Raw genomic sequence first — 17,836 nt, 5'->3', positions numbered from 1 at the left:
AGAGGGTGCGCAACTTAGGCGTCCTCCTGGATGAACGGCTGTCTCTAGAAGATCATTTGACGGCCGTCTCCAGGAGAGCGTTCTACCAGGTTCGCCTGGTGCGCCAGTTGCGCCCCTTTCTGGACCGGGAGGCCCTTTGCACGGTCACTCACGCCCTGTGACGTCTCGCCTGGATTACTGCAACGCTCTCTACATGGGGCTTCCTTGAAGGGCATCCGGAGGCTGCAGTTAGTTCAGAATGCGGCTGCGCGGGTGATAGAGGAGCCCTCGTGGCTCCGCATAACACCCATCCTGCGCAGGCTGCACTGGCTACCTGTGGCCTTCGGGTGCGCTTCAAGGTTTTGGTGACCACCTTTAAAGCGCTCCATGACATAGGGCCGGGTTATCTACGGGACCGCCTACTGCGACCAGATACCTCTCACCGACCCGTGCGCTCTCACAGAGAGGGACTCCTCAGGGTGCCGTCAGCTAGGCAGTGTCGGTTGGCGACGCCCAGGGGAAGGGCCTTCTCTGTGGGGGCTCCCACCCTCTGGAACGAACTCCCCCCAGGACTCCGTCAACTTCCTGACCTTCGAACCTTCCGTCGCGAGCTCAAGACACATTTATTCATCTGTGCAGGACTGGCTTAGATTTTTAAATTTAGAGGGGTTTTAAATTGATTTTAATATTTATATTTGATATTTATATCTCTATTTTTAATAATTCGGGCGCTAGAATAAGTTTTTTAAGGATTATTTTAATTTGTATATTGATATTGATGTTTTATATGCCTGTAAACCGCCCTGAGTCCTTTGGGAGATAGGGCGGTATATAAATTCGAATAATAATAATAATAATAATAATAATAATAATAATAATAATAATAATAATAATAATAATAATAATCAGCAAGCCAGCTTCAAATACCACATCAAAAAAACTCATAAATGCCTTAAACACAAATCATGGCATCATTTTGTCCACAATCACCATCAAACAATAAGTCAACTCTGAAAACATGATTTTTTCAGATATTCCCTAGAGAACTGAACTCAGACTTAATAGCTACCTTCTGGTTTGTGCACTTAAATTATTATTATTAATTCTGTTGTTTCTTAAAATCCCACTGAAATTCAGTGCCCATTAGAAAGAGTAATAAAAAGACAAATGTAGGATATTCCTACTCTCTTTCTCTTAAATTATTAATACCATTTAGAGCTGCAAAAATAAATTGGCAGGGTTGTAGATGGTCAAGGATTCCCAAGTCTGGATCTAATATATAACAGGAATAAGACTTAGTCAGGATGTGTTAATTTCAAAAACACTAATGGTTTTATTCTAGGAATAAGAGTTCGTTGAGATTTGGAAATGTAATAAGGGGATTCTTTGACATTGTCCCTTGTAATGGGGAGGGAAATTTTATTGGTCTTAATGCTAATGCTAAGTCCCCATGTAGTGTGCGTGACTCATAGATGCAGCATCTTTCATCCATATCTTCCATATCACAAGTACCATAATCCAGGAGACATAACAGTTGGTGGGATTTCATCTGAAGTCGGTCCAGTCTTTGAAAAAGTCACCTTTGAAGTTCCTCCCCCACCAGTATTGCCTGGGCAGTTTGTGTAAGGAATGTAATTATTGTTTGTTCATATTTTCCTGTCTTTTTGATTACTCAAATAATTAATGATGGTATTTCCATCAGAAAATAATAGCTGATTGACTAAGTGAAATTAAGGAGATGCTAAGAACAGAATTCTTTTATCAGAGAGGCAACATATAATGTGGGGAAAAAATGAAATATATAAAGCAAACCTCTTACAACTGAGTAGCTTTGGGTGGACCTCTACTTCTAGTGATTTCTACACGGCTTGGGCAATACTGTGGGACATGAAAAGCTGATTTAGAGCATGTTTGCATTTTTCTATATAGATACATTAAGTTGCTTTATATCTAATAAAAACAAAACTCCTTCAAACACACTGCAAGAACTTCTATTTCAAGGGGGTGTCTGCAAGCCTGGCTCTGTGCCAGATGACTGAGTGTCTTTCCTTTTGAAAGCCACATTATACATGTGGATTCCAAACATTCCCTGTGTTTTAGGTCTTAAACTATTAGCACAGTTTTCCTGCAGAAATGTATGTGTTTTGACAATGAATGTTGAATTCTTTATCATATACCCCTGATACTTATTGCCTATTAATTCTACAACCCGATGGCTGTTAGTTTTCTAATTCTAATAATTCAAAATATGGAATTAATTGATGGAACAGGCCTGTTATACTGGAACTATTGATTAGAATATAAATGCTGGTAAAATATTATTCTGATGTGTAATGCAACTCTCATCATAGTGGAGTTCCTAAGAATTACCAACACATCCTGGCTTTGGCATTTGCAGTAAAGGAAATCAATGAAAACCCACAAATCTTACCCAATCTCACCCTGGGTTTCCATATTTATGACAGCTATGACAACGCTCAAAGGACTTATCAAGCCACCATGCTACTTCTATCAGCAACTGAGAGACTTGTCCCCAACTATTTATGTAACATTCAGAATAAAGTCATAGCTGTTATTGGAGGACTGGATGCTGAAATCTCCTTTCATGTGGCAAATCTCCTGGATATCTATAAGATTCCACAGGTATGTTGGACATACTTGCATGCAAATATCATTCTACTTTAAATGTCTTGCTTTTACAACAGAGCTTGGTTTTTGTTAATGTTAGTATATTCAGATGAATGTATATTCAAATAAATAATTCAGATGTTCATTTTTTCATAAATAACTTGGTAGCTGATTAAATCAGTGATTTAATCCTCATGGATTAAGAGTAAAATGGTGTGCAAATTTTAATGAGTGATTTCTTTAAAAAAACAACAACCAACCATTTTCTTAGTAATTGCATGAACTATGCAATCATATTAAATAATTGGTTGGTTCATTTATCTGGAAGCATCATTGTTCAAAAACTTGAACAAGTGTACACTTGTTCAAAAACTTGAACAAGTGTACTTGCACTTGTTAATCTGGTTTTAGTGTTAAGCATGTTGCAAGAACTCAGCCAGTGGATTGGAATGTAATCCAATTTAAATAAATTTCAAAACTTAATCCTCAAAAAATTAAAACCCACAATTGTTAAAGGAACCAATTTGCAAGTGATTAGTGTAATCTGCAATGTTTTTCAGTGTTAAATTCCAACAGAAATTTAGCCACATATGTTGTTTCCTTTAAACTAGATAAATCTAGTCTTCATATAAAAACGTTTTTGTTAGAAATTAATTGCTTTGAAAAAAAATCAATATTTAATAGGAAATTATTGTGAAAGTATCAATGGACTTGATTCCCAAATCCCCATTCACATAACAACAAAGAGACATTGACACAGCTTCCAAGATTAGAATAGAATAGAATTTTATTGGCCAAGTGTGATTGGACACACAAGGAATTTGTCTTGGTGCATATGCTCTCAGTGTACATAAAAGAAAAGATACGTTCATCAAGGTACATTTACAACACAATTGATGATCAATATATCAATATAAATCATAAGGATTGCCAGCAACAAGTTATAGTCATACAGTCATAAGTGGAAAGAGATTGGTGATGGGAACTATGAAACGATTAATAGTAGTGCAGATTCAGTAAATAGTCTGACAGTGTTGAGGGAATTATTTGTTTAGCAGAGTGATGGCCTTCGGGAAAAAACTGTTCTTGTGTCTAGTTGTTCTGATGTGCAGTGCTCTATAGCGTCGTTTTGAGGGTAGGAGTTGAAACAGTTTATGTCCAGGATGCGAGGGATCTGCAAATATTTTCACGGCCCTCTTCTTGATTCGTGCAGTATGCAGGTCCTCAATGGAAGGCAAGTTGGTAGCAATTATTTTTTTTTGCAGTTCTAATTATCCTCTGAAGTCTGTGTTTTTCTTGTTGGGTTGCAGAACCGAACCAGACAGTTATAGAGGTGCAAATGACAGACTCAATAATTCCTCTGTAGAATTGGATCAGCAGCTCCTTGGGCAGTTTGAGCTTACTGAGTTGGCAGAAAGAACATTCTTTGTTGTCCTTTTTAATGATGTTTTGATGTTAGCTGTCCATTTGAGATCTTGCGATATGATAGAACCCAGAAATTTGAAGGTTTCTACTGTTGATACTGTGTTGTCAAGTATTGTGAGAGGTGGAAGTATGGAAGGGTTTCTCCTAAAGTCTACCACCATTTCTACGGTTTTGAGTGTGTTCAGTTCCAGATTGTTTTGGTTGCACCACAAGGCTAGTCGTTCGACCTCTCGTCTATATGCGGATTCGTCATTGTCTCGAATGAGACCAATCACTGTTGTGTCATCTGCGAACTTCAGTAGCTTAACAAATGGATCATTGGAGATGCAGTCATTGGTATACAGAGAAAAGAGAAGTGGGGAGAGCACACAGCCTTGGGGGGGCCCTGTGCTAATTGTACAGGTATTTGATGTGATCTTGCTTAGCTTCACCTGCTGCTTCCTGTTTGTTAGGAAGCTTGTGATCCACTTACAAGTCTGTTCCGGTACCTGTAGCTGGTTTAGCTTAGTTAGAAGAATGTCTGGAATGATGGTATTGAATGCTGAACTAAAGTCTACAAAAAGGACCCTTGCATAGGTCTTTGGAGACTCAAGATGTTATAGGATGTAGTGCAGAGCCATATTAACAGCATCATCTGTTGATCTATTTGCTCGGTATGCAAATTGCAAGGGGTCTAAGAGCGGATTCGTGATGGTTTTCAGGTAGGAAAGCACTAGCCTTTCAAAGGTTTTCATGACTACAGATGTTAGAGCAACTGGTCTGTAGTCATTCAGTTCCTTGATGGTGGGCTTCTTGGCACTGGGATGATGGTAGAGCGTTTGAAGCAAGAAGGAACATAGCACATCTCTAGTGATTTATTGAAAATATGGGTGAAGATGGGGGCCAATTGGTCAGCACAGACTTTTAAGCAAGAAGGAGTTATCTTGTCTGGGCCTGGAGCTTTTCCTGGCTTTTGTCTGTGAAATAGGTCCTGCACTTCCTTTTCTGTGATCACTAGGGGTTGTGAACCCAATGAAATGGGGTCAGTTGTAGGAGGCTTGGCTGTTGTTGGTGTGTCTGAGATGGGGGTTATGGAGATAGGTGGCTGTAGTTTCCTTTCAAACCTGCAGTAAAACTCATTCAGGTCATCTGCCAGTTGTTGATTACCTTCAGCCTGGGAAGGAGGTTTGCCATAGCCGATGATATTTATATTACTTTCTCTTTTCCCAACTAATGATTGCACTTCAATCATGTTTAAACTTGAAACAATTATATTTAACTAAGCTTTAAACTTCTGTTTTTTTTTAATTTATTTATTTTGTCACAACAGTATATATAAGCATAAGCATGAAGTAACTATATAATATATAAGCATATCTATGAGTATGAGTATGTAATAACTATATAAATTGGATATAATGAAAGGAAACAGTAGGACAGGAATGGTAGGCACATTTGTGCTCTTATGCACGCCCCTTAAAGACCTCTTAGGAATGGGATGAAGTCAATAGTAGACAGTTTTTGGTTAAAGCTTTGGGGATTTTGAGTAGATACCACAGAGTCTGGTAGTGTGTTCCAAGCATTAATAATTCTGTTACTGAAGTTATATTTTCTGCAATCAAGATTGGAGTGATATACATTAAGTTTAAATCTATTGTTTGCTCTTGTATTGTTGTGATTGAAGCTGAAGTAATCCTCAACAGGAAGGACATTGCAATAGATGATTCTATGAGTTAAACTCAGGTCCTGTCGAAGGCGGCGGAGTTCTAAGTTTCCTAAACCCAAAATTTCAAGTCTGGTGGCATAAGGTATTTTGTTATATTCAGAGGAGTCGAGAACTTTTCTGTAAATTATTTCTGGACACCTTCAATTGTATTGATGTCTGAAATGCAGTATGGGTTCCAGACAGGCAAGCTGTATTCAAGATTTGGTCTAGCAAATGTTTTATAAGCTCTGGTTAGTAGTGTAGTGTTTCTGGAGAAGAAGGTATATAAGATTAGGTTAACAACTCTTAATGCCTTTTTTGCGATGTAGTTGCAGTGGGCTTTGGCACTTAGGTCATTGGATATGAAGACTCCAAGGTCTTTGACTAGATGGGGGTCATCTGTAAGATAATGTCCATCAAGCTTGTATTTAGTGTTTGGGTTCTTTTTTCCAGTATGTAGGACAGAGCATTAGCTGGTTGAGATTTGGAGTTGCCAGGTTTTAGACCATTCTGACACAAAGTCAAGGTCTTTTTGAAGAGTAGCTGTATTGTTGGTAGTGTTAAATAGTTTGACATCATCAGTGAAGAGAACACAATTACTTTTAATATGGTCATAGAGATTATTAATGTATAATATGAAGCGTGTTGGTCCAAGAACACTGCCGTGGGGAACGCCACTTTTGACAGGATTAGGATTTGATAGGGCACTGCCTATTTTGACCACTTGTTGTCTGTTTGACAGGAATGCAGTTATCCAATTGTGGAGGGGTCCTGAGATGCCGTAGGATTTTAGTTTTAGGAGAAATTTGTTGTGTACCACTGAGTCAAAAGCTTTACAGAAGTCTGTGTATATTGCATCTATTGTTTTGCCTTGATCAGGATTTGTAGTCCATATGTTTTTACAGTGAAGAAGTTGTAAGTTACATGATAATTTTTTTCTGAAACCAAATTGTTTATTAGAGAGTAGATTGTTTGTTTCTAGGTGGAGGGTAATGGATTGGTTGATGATAGATTCCATAACTTTACAGGTGACACAGCATAGAGAGATTGGTCTGTAATTTTCAACTAAGCTGGGGTCTCCTTTTTTGAAGACAGGGATGACTGTGGCTAGTGACCAAAGTTTGGGAAAGGAACTGGTTGTAAAGGCTTTTCCAAAGATTATGCTTAGGGGTTCTGCTATATTAGTGGAAAGCTTTTTTAAGAAGTATTGACATAGTCCATCAGGTCCTATAGATAGAGATGGTTTCAGTTTGCGAAGAGCTTTTTCAACATTTTCTTCAGTGAAATCTATATGTGTTAGGTCATTTTTGGAGCAGTTGGGAAATTTCAGGTATGAGCCATTGCTGTTCTTACATTAAATTACATTGTTCTTACAGTGCAAAACCATTTTCTAAATTATTATTGCTATCCCTAAATTGGGAAGGTGCCTATGAAAAACTTTCACCCTTTCAAATGCATTGTGATTGGTTGTGGCTAGACATTTCTTCATAAGGTTACATTTTGGGTACTTATATAGCAAAAGATGTTTTTAACAAAACTAATTTTATTGAAATCTGCAAATATTAATACTAAGTGACTCGTCCTGTAGTTACAAAAGTGTAACTTTTGTTTCACTTCAACTGTTAGAAATTAGATCAATGTGGAAATCATATTATCCATTTGTGTATATAGGCAAAACTACTAAGTTTATCCATGCATGTAGATGAACAAGGATTATATCTACTCATTCAATATTTTGATAATATGAAAAAACAATTGCCCATCATCTATGAATCTGCTGCTTGATTTTAGATGAATTTATATAAGTATTTCCTCCAGAGATGGAGCATCATTGAAATTTAATTCAACAAACTTCCAACACTTGCCAGACTGTTATGCCTTCCAGAACTAAAAATTCCTGGAATAAAAATTTTGGGAATTCTCATCTCAATGAGGCAGACAAGGATATTTTAAGAGATTGGTAGAAAGGTAGTCCTCAGCTTTTGCCCATACATTTAATGGCTGTTCAAATTACAGTGACTTCAAAACAAGTGATTTGCAATCTGTAGCCTCACATATGATCATAATGTCACCCTTACAGTCATGTGATTTCAATTTAGGCACTTAGCAACTGGCTCCCATTTACAATCGTTATAGCATCCTGTGGTCAGATCCCACAATTTGCAACCGTTTTTGCCAATTTCTATTTTTTTAAAAACAGCAAAAAAAAATTGGGAAGCTAGATTCACTTCATAAGTTCATGAAAATTTGTTTAACAACCCAAGCAAAAAAAAAAAGATTGCAAAATCAAGATCAATAAAACTTATGATTAAAATAATTTACACCGGAAATGCTGGTCTTAATTATGGTTGCTAATTGGCACTACCTATAAGATTATTTTAAATATATGTTTACTGCTATGAAAATGTTATCTAGATGTTTCTCTTATGTTCTTTTCCTATTTTTCTCTAGCTCATTTATGGCTCTGCTCCGGTAATGAATGATAAAACTCCAGGCCTTTCCTTTTATCAGATGGTTCCTGCAGAAGAACTTCAGAACAAAGGGATTCTCTCACTGCTCCTGCATTTTAACTGGACATGGATTGGGATTCTTATCATGGATAATGACCAGGGAGAAAAATTTGTAGAAAGTATGATTCCTCTTTTTTCCAAAAATGGGGTTTGTGTTTCTTTCATTGAAAAATTTCACAAACTAACCGATTTCAGTAGACTTGATGGCATGCTTCAGCAGGGGGTAAAAATCTATGACCATGCAATGAGTGGTAAGGTTAATGCACTGGTGTTCAATGGAGAATCCTTTGCTATGGGTTATTTGTTATGGCTACAATATATTCCAAATATAGAAGAGGTGAGAAGTAAACCAAAAGGCAATGTTTGGATAATGACAGCACAGATGGAGTTAAGTTTAATCCCTTTTCAACGAACTTGGGATATCAAAATAATCGATGGTGCCCTTTCCTTCACAGTGCATTCCACTGCTTTACCAGAGTTTAGATTATTTGCTGGCGAACAAAATCCCTTCAGTGCAAAAAAAGATAGATTTATCAAACAGTTCTGGCAAGAAGCCTTTGACTGTGTATTCACAAATGTTATGAGTGATGTGGATGAAAACATTTGCAATGGTAAAGAAAATTTGGTGAATCTTCCTGGACCCTTTTTTGAAATGGACATGACTGGCCACAGCTACAGCATCTACAATGCTATTTATGCCATAGCTCATGCTTTAAATGCTCTGTCTTCCTCTAGAAATTCTGAGAAATCAATTTTGGACAGAATAGGAAGGAAGCTTCATAATGAAGATGTCTGGCAGGTAATACCCTTATTAGTAAAAATACTATGAAAATTTGATTGCAACCACGAATCTGTAATTTAACTGTCTTCCCATGTCCTAGAATGGGAAAAAATCATCTTCAGTCAGAATGCTGTGCTTCCTTATAGTTAAAGAAGCACAGCATTCTGACTGAAGATCATTTTTTGATCATTGATCATTTTTACCTTAATTATTATTATATTACTATTGTCCATTGATTTTTGCTGGATCTCTACTTATGTTAGTTAACTCATAATTATCATTTTAGAAAGCTTATTTTCCTCACATGGGAATAAATCTGTTTCTCTATGTCTTTATGATTGCTTGATATTTATTTATTTTATTTATTTATTTATTATTCACATTTTTATACCGCCCTTCTCTGAAGACTCAGGGCAGCAAATAAAACAACAGCAAATAAAACAACAATAATACAAAAAACCATTTAAAATACCATTTAAAATACCATAACAAAATTAAAATACCATAACAAAATTAAAAAACTTATTAAACTGCTGTATACTTAAAACTATTAGAATAAAAATACAAAGATAAAACCCCTGTTAAAAACCTGTAAAATCCCTAATTATTAAAATCAATCAATCAGGCCAGCCCCGCTTGGTGGAAAAAGAAAGTCTTGAGCTCGCGTTTAAAGGTCTGAAGATCAGGGAGAAGACGGAGTCCCACCGGCAGCTCGTTCCACAGAGCCGGGGCCTCCACAGAGAACGCTCTTCCCCTGGGGGCCGCCAGCCGACATTGGTTGGCTGACGGCACCCTAAGGAGGCCCTCTCTGTGAGAGCACACTGGACGCACCAGACAATGGGAGGAAACTGGCGGCAGCAGGCGGTCCCGTAAATATCCCGGTCTGATGCCATGGAGCGCTTTAAAGGTGATAACCAACACCTTGAAGCACACCCGGAAGACCACCGGCAACCAATGCAGTCCACGCAGGAGATGTGTTACATGGGAGCTACGAAGAGCTCCCTCAATCCCCCGCGCGGCCGCATTCTGTACCAGTTGGAGCCTCCGGATGCTCTATTTATAACAAGTTTTTCTATTAAAACAAGCTGTTGGAGGTAAATTAGCGGAGTATTAATTCCCTTAGTTCTATGTCATTTTTCACCAAAAATAACCAGGGTTTTCCTATTGGTTCTTTTAATTTCTAACTTTGACTCCATCTTCCCTTTAATTACAACACAGTGAGAAAATATATCTAGAATGCAACAAAATATCTACTTTTCTATTCTGAAAATTATCATCTAGGAAACAGGATGTTTAGTCTCTCAAACCAGTTGCATTTTTCTTTTCAATTTAGCTCCACTACTTTCTGAGAAGTGTTGCTTTTAACAATGGTGCTGGGGAACAGGTTTCCTTTGATCAGAAAAGGATTCTAGCAGCTGGATTTGATATTATCAACTTGATTGCTTTCCCAAATAAATCGTTTCTTCGTATGAAAGTTGGAAATGTGGACCATTCAGCTTCCCCAGATCAAATATTAACCATTAATGATGAAATGATTACATGGCACAGCTGGTTTAATCAGGTAGGATTTAATTATTGTCCTTGATTCTGAATCAACATGGGGAATCACAATATATAATAATAATAATTTTATATATATAACAAACAATGTTATATGTAAATTCATCATATTGGAAAATAGTAAATCCTTACATAAGGTGATGTCCAGATAAGCAACTTATAGTGATCAACAATAAATCTGATTATCAGTAGCAGAATTATGACACCCTAACAGTTTTTAGGTGAAATTAAGTGGGGTATTATTTCCTTATAATAAAATTTGCCTCATTTCCAGCCCATTATGGCCCATGCTTCATTTATCCTCTCTCTCTCTTTTAAGAACTCATAATTGTTTAATCTAAAAAGTATATTTAACTGAGTTTTATAGCTTTATGCTCTTATAATATAAACATCTTTTTCAGACTATTATTCCTATCCTTAAACTCAGTGGTGGAATTCAAATTCTGGTTCTGTGGGCGTGGCTTGGTGGGCGTGGAAGGGGAAGGATACTGCAAAATCTCCACTCCCGCCCCCACTCCTGGGGGAAGGATATTGCAAAATTTCTATTCCTACCCCACCTGGACCAGCCAGAGGTGGTATTTGCTGGTTTTCTGAACTACTCAAAATTTCTGCTACCGGTTTTCCAGAACCTGTCAGAACCTGCTGAATAGCAGCTCTGCCTAGACTGGGAAGATACCCATGATATGGTTTTACCATTTCAAATGAGAGGCTAAAAAGTGTCCATATGTATAATTTTATTTTCATTTAATTTCCAGGTGATACCCATTTCTGTCTGCAGTAACAGCTGTTATCCTGGGTTCAGCAAAAAAGTGAAGGAGGGAAAGCCATTTTGCTGTTATGACTGCATCCAATGCTCAGAAGGGATGGTTTCAACTGAGAAAGGTAAGAGATATTCATTCACTAATTAGTATATTTTCATTAAATTCAACATGGTGTGGGATGAATCATTTCTGCTTTCTGGAATATTCTAGCATAAATTTATCATTACTTTTGATAGTAATGATGAAGAAATTAAGTTATCAAATCTTTATTTATACTCTATGGTGTATTATCCAATTATTTATGAAGCATCACTATAATTAATGTATGCATGTATCGTTGAACAATGTTCGCATCACTTTTTCTTGTTTCCCACAAACATATTTTTGTAAATTCTTTATCTATGTTGTATGTTGAGCTCCCTGGTAGCGAAACAATTAGACAAAGAGGTATGTTGAGCTTACATATTTTGGAGCATCCACAGAAGCATATGAGGTTGGATCCACTGTTTTTTATCTGCCACTTCTTCTAACAAAAGTTTCCTCCTGTGTTGACAAAGTTACAAATGGAATTTTCTGACTTTAAAATTCAAAACTCAGCATTACCAAACAATAGCTAGTTATTCATAATAAACTATTCAGATGTCTGTAGGAAGAAAGAAAGAATAAGCACTTTTAAACAGCCCAGGAAAGAAAAGAAAAAAATATTTTATCCAGTAGTTAAGTTGTGGGTAACATGAACTGATTTTTTAAAAAGTATTATTTTTATATTTATTAAGGCCATTGAGGTATACTATAAATACATATATACTGTACCCATAATGCTATTTTCTTACAGACTAAGCATTCTAATACAGTACACACACAAAAAGGAATAAGAAATGGTACCAAAAAATTAAAAGCATTATATAAGAAAAAGAAATTTGACTAAAACTAATTTACTCTAACACTGTTCACTTGTTTCTGCCTTTGCAAAGAATCCTTCATATTACTATACAAATAAATTGTTTCATTCATTCCCTTTTGTTTTTTAAAATCCTCAAGTCTCTGTATCCATACACTTTTATGTCCGTCATAAGTTTGTTTTGAACCATATCTCACTCTTTCTCTTTATATAACCCAATTTCAATAAAACTTCTTTCTTATTGATCACTCAGACAGCATTGATCACGCTCACTGACTTCTGCTAACACTTCTGCAGTGCAAGCTGCACTAGTAGTAGTCTTCCAGATTCAAGTCAAACTGCTGGTTGTAACTTATAAAAACTTTCATAGCATAAATGTTGGCAATTTATAGGACCATCTGCCTCCAATTGTTTCTGTTTCACATGAAAATCTGTTTCAGTTTGGTATGGTAATTAAGTGGCCTAGAATTCTAGTCCTACCTTCGGTATGAAAGCCAGTGAAGTGACTTTGACCTAATCATGCTCTCTCAGTCTCACAGGGTTGTTGTTGAGAAAATAGGAGGAGAAAGGAATATTAGGTATGATTATTATGATTATTGAGCTGTCGTGGTGCAGTGGTTAGAGTGCAATATTGCAGGCTACTTCTGCTGACTGCCAGCTGCCTGTAGTTTGGCTGTTTGAACCTCACTGGCTCAAGGTTGACTCAACCTTTCATTCTTCTGAGGTGGGTAATGAGGACCCAAATTGTTGGGGGCAATATGCTGACTCTGTAAACCACTTAGAGAGAGTTATAAAAGCACTGTGAAGTGGTATTTAAGTCTACGTGCTATTGCTATTACCTTCTTGAAAAGCTTATAAGTAGTAGAGACAGGATAAAATTCTAATAAATATATTACTAGAGTGCTGTCTAGAAAATAAAAAAGAGGACAATCTTCAAAACCAATCTTTAGATATCCTAATTTGCTGTCTTTTAATGATTGGATTTATTTGGATATGCTTTGTGTTTGATTGGATTTGATATTTCTTCTCCTTCTCCTTCTCCTCCTTTTCCTTCTCCTTTTTCTTCTCCTTCTCTCTCTTTCTCTTCCTCTGCCACCAAGAGTCTCATGGCTTGAGATGGGCAGCCATCAAATTCTTTAAATAAATAAATAAATAAATAAATACACTGGAAAATGTGTCAGAGTACATATACACCCATCATTGCTTCTTTTCTTTTCTGAACATATTCACTCCACAAGTCAATATGTACACTTTTCTTTCATTATATGAATAATTTCATATAGTGTAATATTGAATACACCTGAACTCCAAATCATAGTCCTTGATATAGCTTTGATATCTCAGATGGGCTGATAGTTATTGATCTGTCTTTTTCATTAGGACTTTGATTCACTGAAGATTCCATACTTATTATGAAGGGAAAAAAACAATTAGATTGGGTTACCAACCTAAGGCATATACAAAGTTTAATTTTAACCCAAAAGCACAGACATTATTTTATGAAAGATACAATCACTTATGCAGAGAATGCCATTATAAATCATATACTAAAGCTTTTATTAAATTCAGTAAAATTTATATGCCTTGTACATGGAGAGAAGATAAAAGAAATATATTTCATGATTTACAAGAAGCATAGTTTTAATTCTATTTGTCAGATGATAGATAGCTAGATAGCTAAATGGGTGGGTGGATAGATAGATAGATAGATAGATAGATAGATAGATAGATAGATAGATAGATAGATAGATAGATAGATGCTTGTTGTTGTTGTTGTTGTTAGTTGAGAAGTCGTGTCCAACCCATTGCGACCCCATGGACAATGTTCCTCCAGGCCTTCCTGTCTTCTACCATCCTCTGGAGTCCATTTAAACTCATGCCTACTGCTTCAGTGACTCCATCCAGCCACCTCGTTCTCTGTCGTCCCTTTCTTCTTTTGCCCTCAATCTTTCCCAGCATTAGGCTCTTCTCCAGTGAGTCCTTCCTTCTCATTAGGTGGCCAAAGTATTTCAGTTTCATCTTCAGGATGTGGCCTTCTAAAGAGCAGCCAGGGTTGATCTTCTCTAGGACTGATTTGTTTGTTCGCCTTGCAGTCCAAGGGACTCGCAGAAGTCTTCTCCAGCACCAGAGTTCAAAGGTCTCAATTCTTTGGCAGTCAGCATTGTTTATGGTCCAACCTTCACAGCCATACATTACAAAACCTTAGCCTTGACTATACGCACTTTTATTGGCAGGGTGATGTCTCTGCTTTTTAATACGCTGTCTAGATTTGCCATAGGAGAAAGCATCTTTTAATTTCTTGGCTGCAGTCCCTATCTGCGTTGATCTTGGAGCCCAGGAAAATAAAATCTGTCACTACCTCCATTTCTTCCCCATCTATCTGCCAGGTATTGAGAGGGCTGGGTGCCATGATTTTAGTTTTCTTAATGTTGAGTGTCAAGCCAACTTTTGCACTCTCCTCCTTCACCCACATCAAGAGGCTCTTCCTCTTCCCTTTCTGCCATTAGAGTGGTATCATCTGCATATTGAGGTTGTTGATATTTCTCCTGGCAATCTTAATTCCAATTTTTGATTCGTCCAGCCCCGCCTTTCTCATGATGTGCTCTACATATAAGTTAAATAGGCAGGGTGATAGTATACAGCCTTGCCAGATCCTTTCCCAATTTTGAACCAATCAGTGGTTCCGTGTCCAGTTCTCACTGTTGCTTCTTGACCCACGTACAGGTTTCTCAAGAGACAAATGTTATGGTCTGGTACTCCTATCTCTTTAAGAACTTGCCACAATTTGTTGTGATCCACACAATCAAAGGCTAGATATATGATATCTATCTATGACAGATAGATAGAAATTGTTAATTTAATTTATTAATTTAAAAAGTCAAATTCTATTTAATTTAATAAATAAAACTTGTTTGCCAATTAAATTTAGCAGGAATCTTAGTTAGCTAGATAGCTATATCTAGCTTGGTTAGCTAGATAGCTAAACACTATAAAGCTAGAATAGAATAGAATAGAATAGAATTTTATTCTATTCTATAAAGCTATAATGTTAGCTAAAAATTAATGCTTATACGTTTATAATCATAAATTAGTTTGATGATTGCAGTATGATAATTTATGCCATGCCAAACAGATATACAACCTGTATAAGAATAACATCTCATTCTTTCTTCTTTTTTCAGACAGAAACAAATGTTCTAGATGTGATGACAAATTTTATCCAAATAAGAAACATGATTTTTGTATTCCCAAAACTGTTAGTTTTTTGACTTATGAAGAACCTTTAGGGATCAGTTTAGCCTGCCTTGCACTTTCTTTTTCTTTGTCTACTGTTTTTGTGCTTGGAGCATTTATGATGCATCACAAGACTCCAATCGTCATAGCCAACAACCGGGACCTGACCTATACACTCCTCGTTGCTCTGCTGCTCTGTTTCCTTTCAGCACTGCTCTTCATTGGCCAACCAGGAAGATTTATCTGTCTCTTCCGACAAACAACTTTTGGCATAGTCTTCTCAGTGGCTGTTTCTTCAGTCTTGGCAAAAACCATCACAGTGATTCTGGCTTTTATGGTCACTAAACCAGGATCTAGGATGAGGAAATGGGTGGGGAAAAAATTAACTAATTCTATTTTTGTTTCCTGCTCCCTGATCCAAGCAGGCATTTGTACACTCTGGCTGTCAATTAACCCTCCATTTGTAGATGTTGATATGATCTCAGTGACTAAAGAAATTATCCTGCAATGTAATGAAGGCTCTGTGACCATGTTTTATTGTGTCCTTGGCTATATGGGTTTCTTGGCTATTATCAGCTTCACCACAGCTTTTCTTGCCAGGAAATTGCCTGACAGTTTCAATGAAGCCAAGTTCATCACCTTCAGCATGTTGGTCTTTTGCAGTGTTTGGCTGACCTTTGTCCCAGCATACCTGAGCTCCAAAGGGAAATACATAGTGGCTGTGGAGATCTTTTCTATCTTAGCTTCAAGTGCTGGGCTTCTGGGTTTTATCTTTTTCCCCAAATGCTATATCATTGTGTTTCGGCCAGACCTGAACAACAGAGAACAACTAATGAGAAGAAAAGAGTGATTAATAATCACTCTCTTTCATCATCAGACAAAAGCTTTTAATTTACATTTTTGCATTTCTAAATAATATAGAATATTCATGAAAATATCTCTCCCAGATCCTGATTTATATACCTTTCTCCATTTTTCAAATAGTCTTAAGATTTAATTAAGGGAAAAGTATGCATCCCACTTCTTTGTATTGGCTCTTGATACATTATCCTGTTTTTGAAGTATCTTTTCTGAAGCCCATTCCATTTTTGTTCCATTTTTATTTACTTGATATCAACAATTGTATTACTTCAGCATAATTTCCATGTAAATTATAAAATTGTGGATTGGTGTGTGCCCTTTCCTCTCCCCTTTCCCTACTGCTTTAAAGGAATATATCTAAAACATATTACAGAGAAATCTTTGAAGTTATCTGTTCTCAAAGGAATGCAAATGTCTAAGATTTGGATTTAAATTCTAACATCTTTTTCACTAATTATGTAACTATCAGCTATGAAATACAGTAGCATGTCAGAATATAATCAAGATGGACAATCTCATAGTGTTTGTCCTTGACTGAGTGATAACTTGACAGCTGGACAATTGCTCAGTAGTATCTTCCTTCCATATGCAGTGGTCAGGAGGACCCGGCATCTTGCTCTCAGATTCAAAGAAGCTGCCAGTCATTATCAGTCTGTTAGCTATAGTTCCATCTGTAATGGTATTTGGGAAAGTCCTTGACAGAAGGGGGAAAGAGATGTAACTTAGGCAGTGGTGGGATTCAGCCAGTTCGCACCATTTCGGGAGAACCGGTTGTTAACTTTCTGAGCAGTTTGGCAAACTAGTTGTTGGAAGAAATCATTAGGGCAGAAAACCGGTTGTTAAATTACTTGAATCCCGGCACTGAACCTAGGGAATGGTCAGATAACAGACCACTGATCATCAGTCATTTAGCTGCTGCTTTATACTTTAAAAGCATGAAAAAATGTAATACTCAGAAAGAAATGCAAATGCCAATTGTTCTCTTGGCTACAACTCTTATCTAGCACTACAGGTGGATCAGAATTATCTCCTGTATATTTCATCCCCTAACCCTACTTTCTCAGTACTAGAGCAAACTGCACTTGCAACTACGGCAACCACAATATGGCACATTGTCTACTGTAGCCTAGGAGCTCTGTGTTAGCTTTTAGACCAGGGCTGTCAGACTCCCAGCCCACAGGCTGGATGCATCACACGCTGGCCATTCCCATGCCGAGTTTATTTTTTATTTATTTATTTTGTCACAACACTAAACACAACATCAACATAAATCAGCAAAATATCATATAAGCATATATATGAGCAAAAGTATGTAATAATTGTATTAATTTGATATAATGAAGGAAACATTAGGCCAAGAATGGTAGGCACTTTTGTGCTCTTATGCACGCCCCTTATCGTCCTCTTAGGAATGGGGTGAGGTCAATGGTAGACAGTTTTTGGTTAAAGCTTTTGGGAGTTTGAGAAGAGACCACAGAGTCAGGCAGTGTGTTCCAAGCGTTAACAACTCTG

General features: G+C 37.0%; 1 protein-coding gene across 1 annotated transcript; it reads left to right on the top strand.

Annotated features, from left to right (window-relative positions):
* The first annotated feature begins 1,410 nt into the window (after positions 1–1,410).
* On the top strand, positions 1,411–16,313 carry LOC131198095 (vomeronasal type-2 receptor 26-like). Its single transcript, XM_058182604.1, has 6 exons — positions 1,411–1,601; positions 2,331–2,622; positions 8,168–9,025; positions 10,341–10,568; positions 11,323–11,449; positions 15,412–16,313. Exons 1-6 carry the CDS (start codon positions 1,411–1,413, stop codon positions 16,311–16,313), a joined length of 2,598 nt encoding a protein of 865 aa, XP_058038587.1.
* Positions 16,314–17,836: the final 1,523 nt, after the last annotated feature.

The sequence above is a fragment of the Ahaetulla prasina genome, chromosome 4, assembly GCF_028640845.1.
Source record: "Ahaetulla prasina isolate Xishuangbanna chromosome 4, ASM2864084v1, whole genome shotgun sequence".
NCBI lineage: Eukaryota > Metazoa > Chordata > Lepidosauria > Squamata > Colubridae > Ahaetulla > Ahaetulla prasina.
The sequence above is the reverse complement of the archived record's forward strand: the minus strand, read 5'-3'. Positions and strand labels throughout refer to the sequence as shown.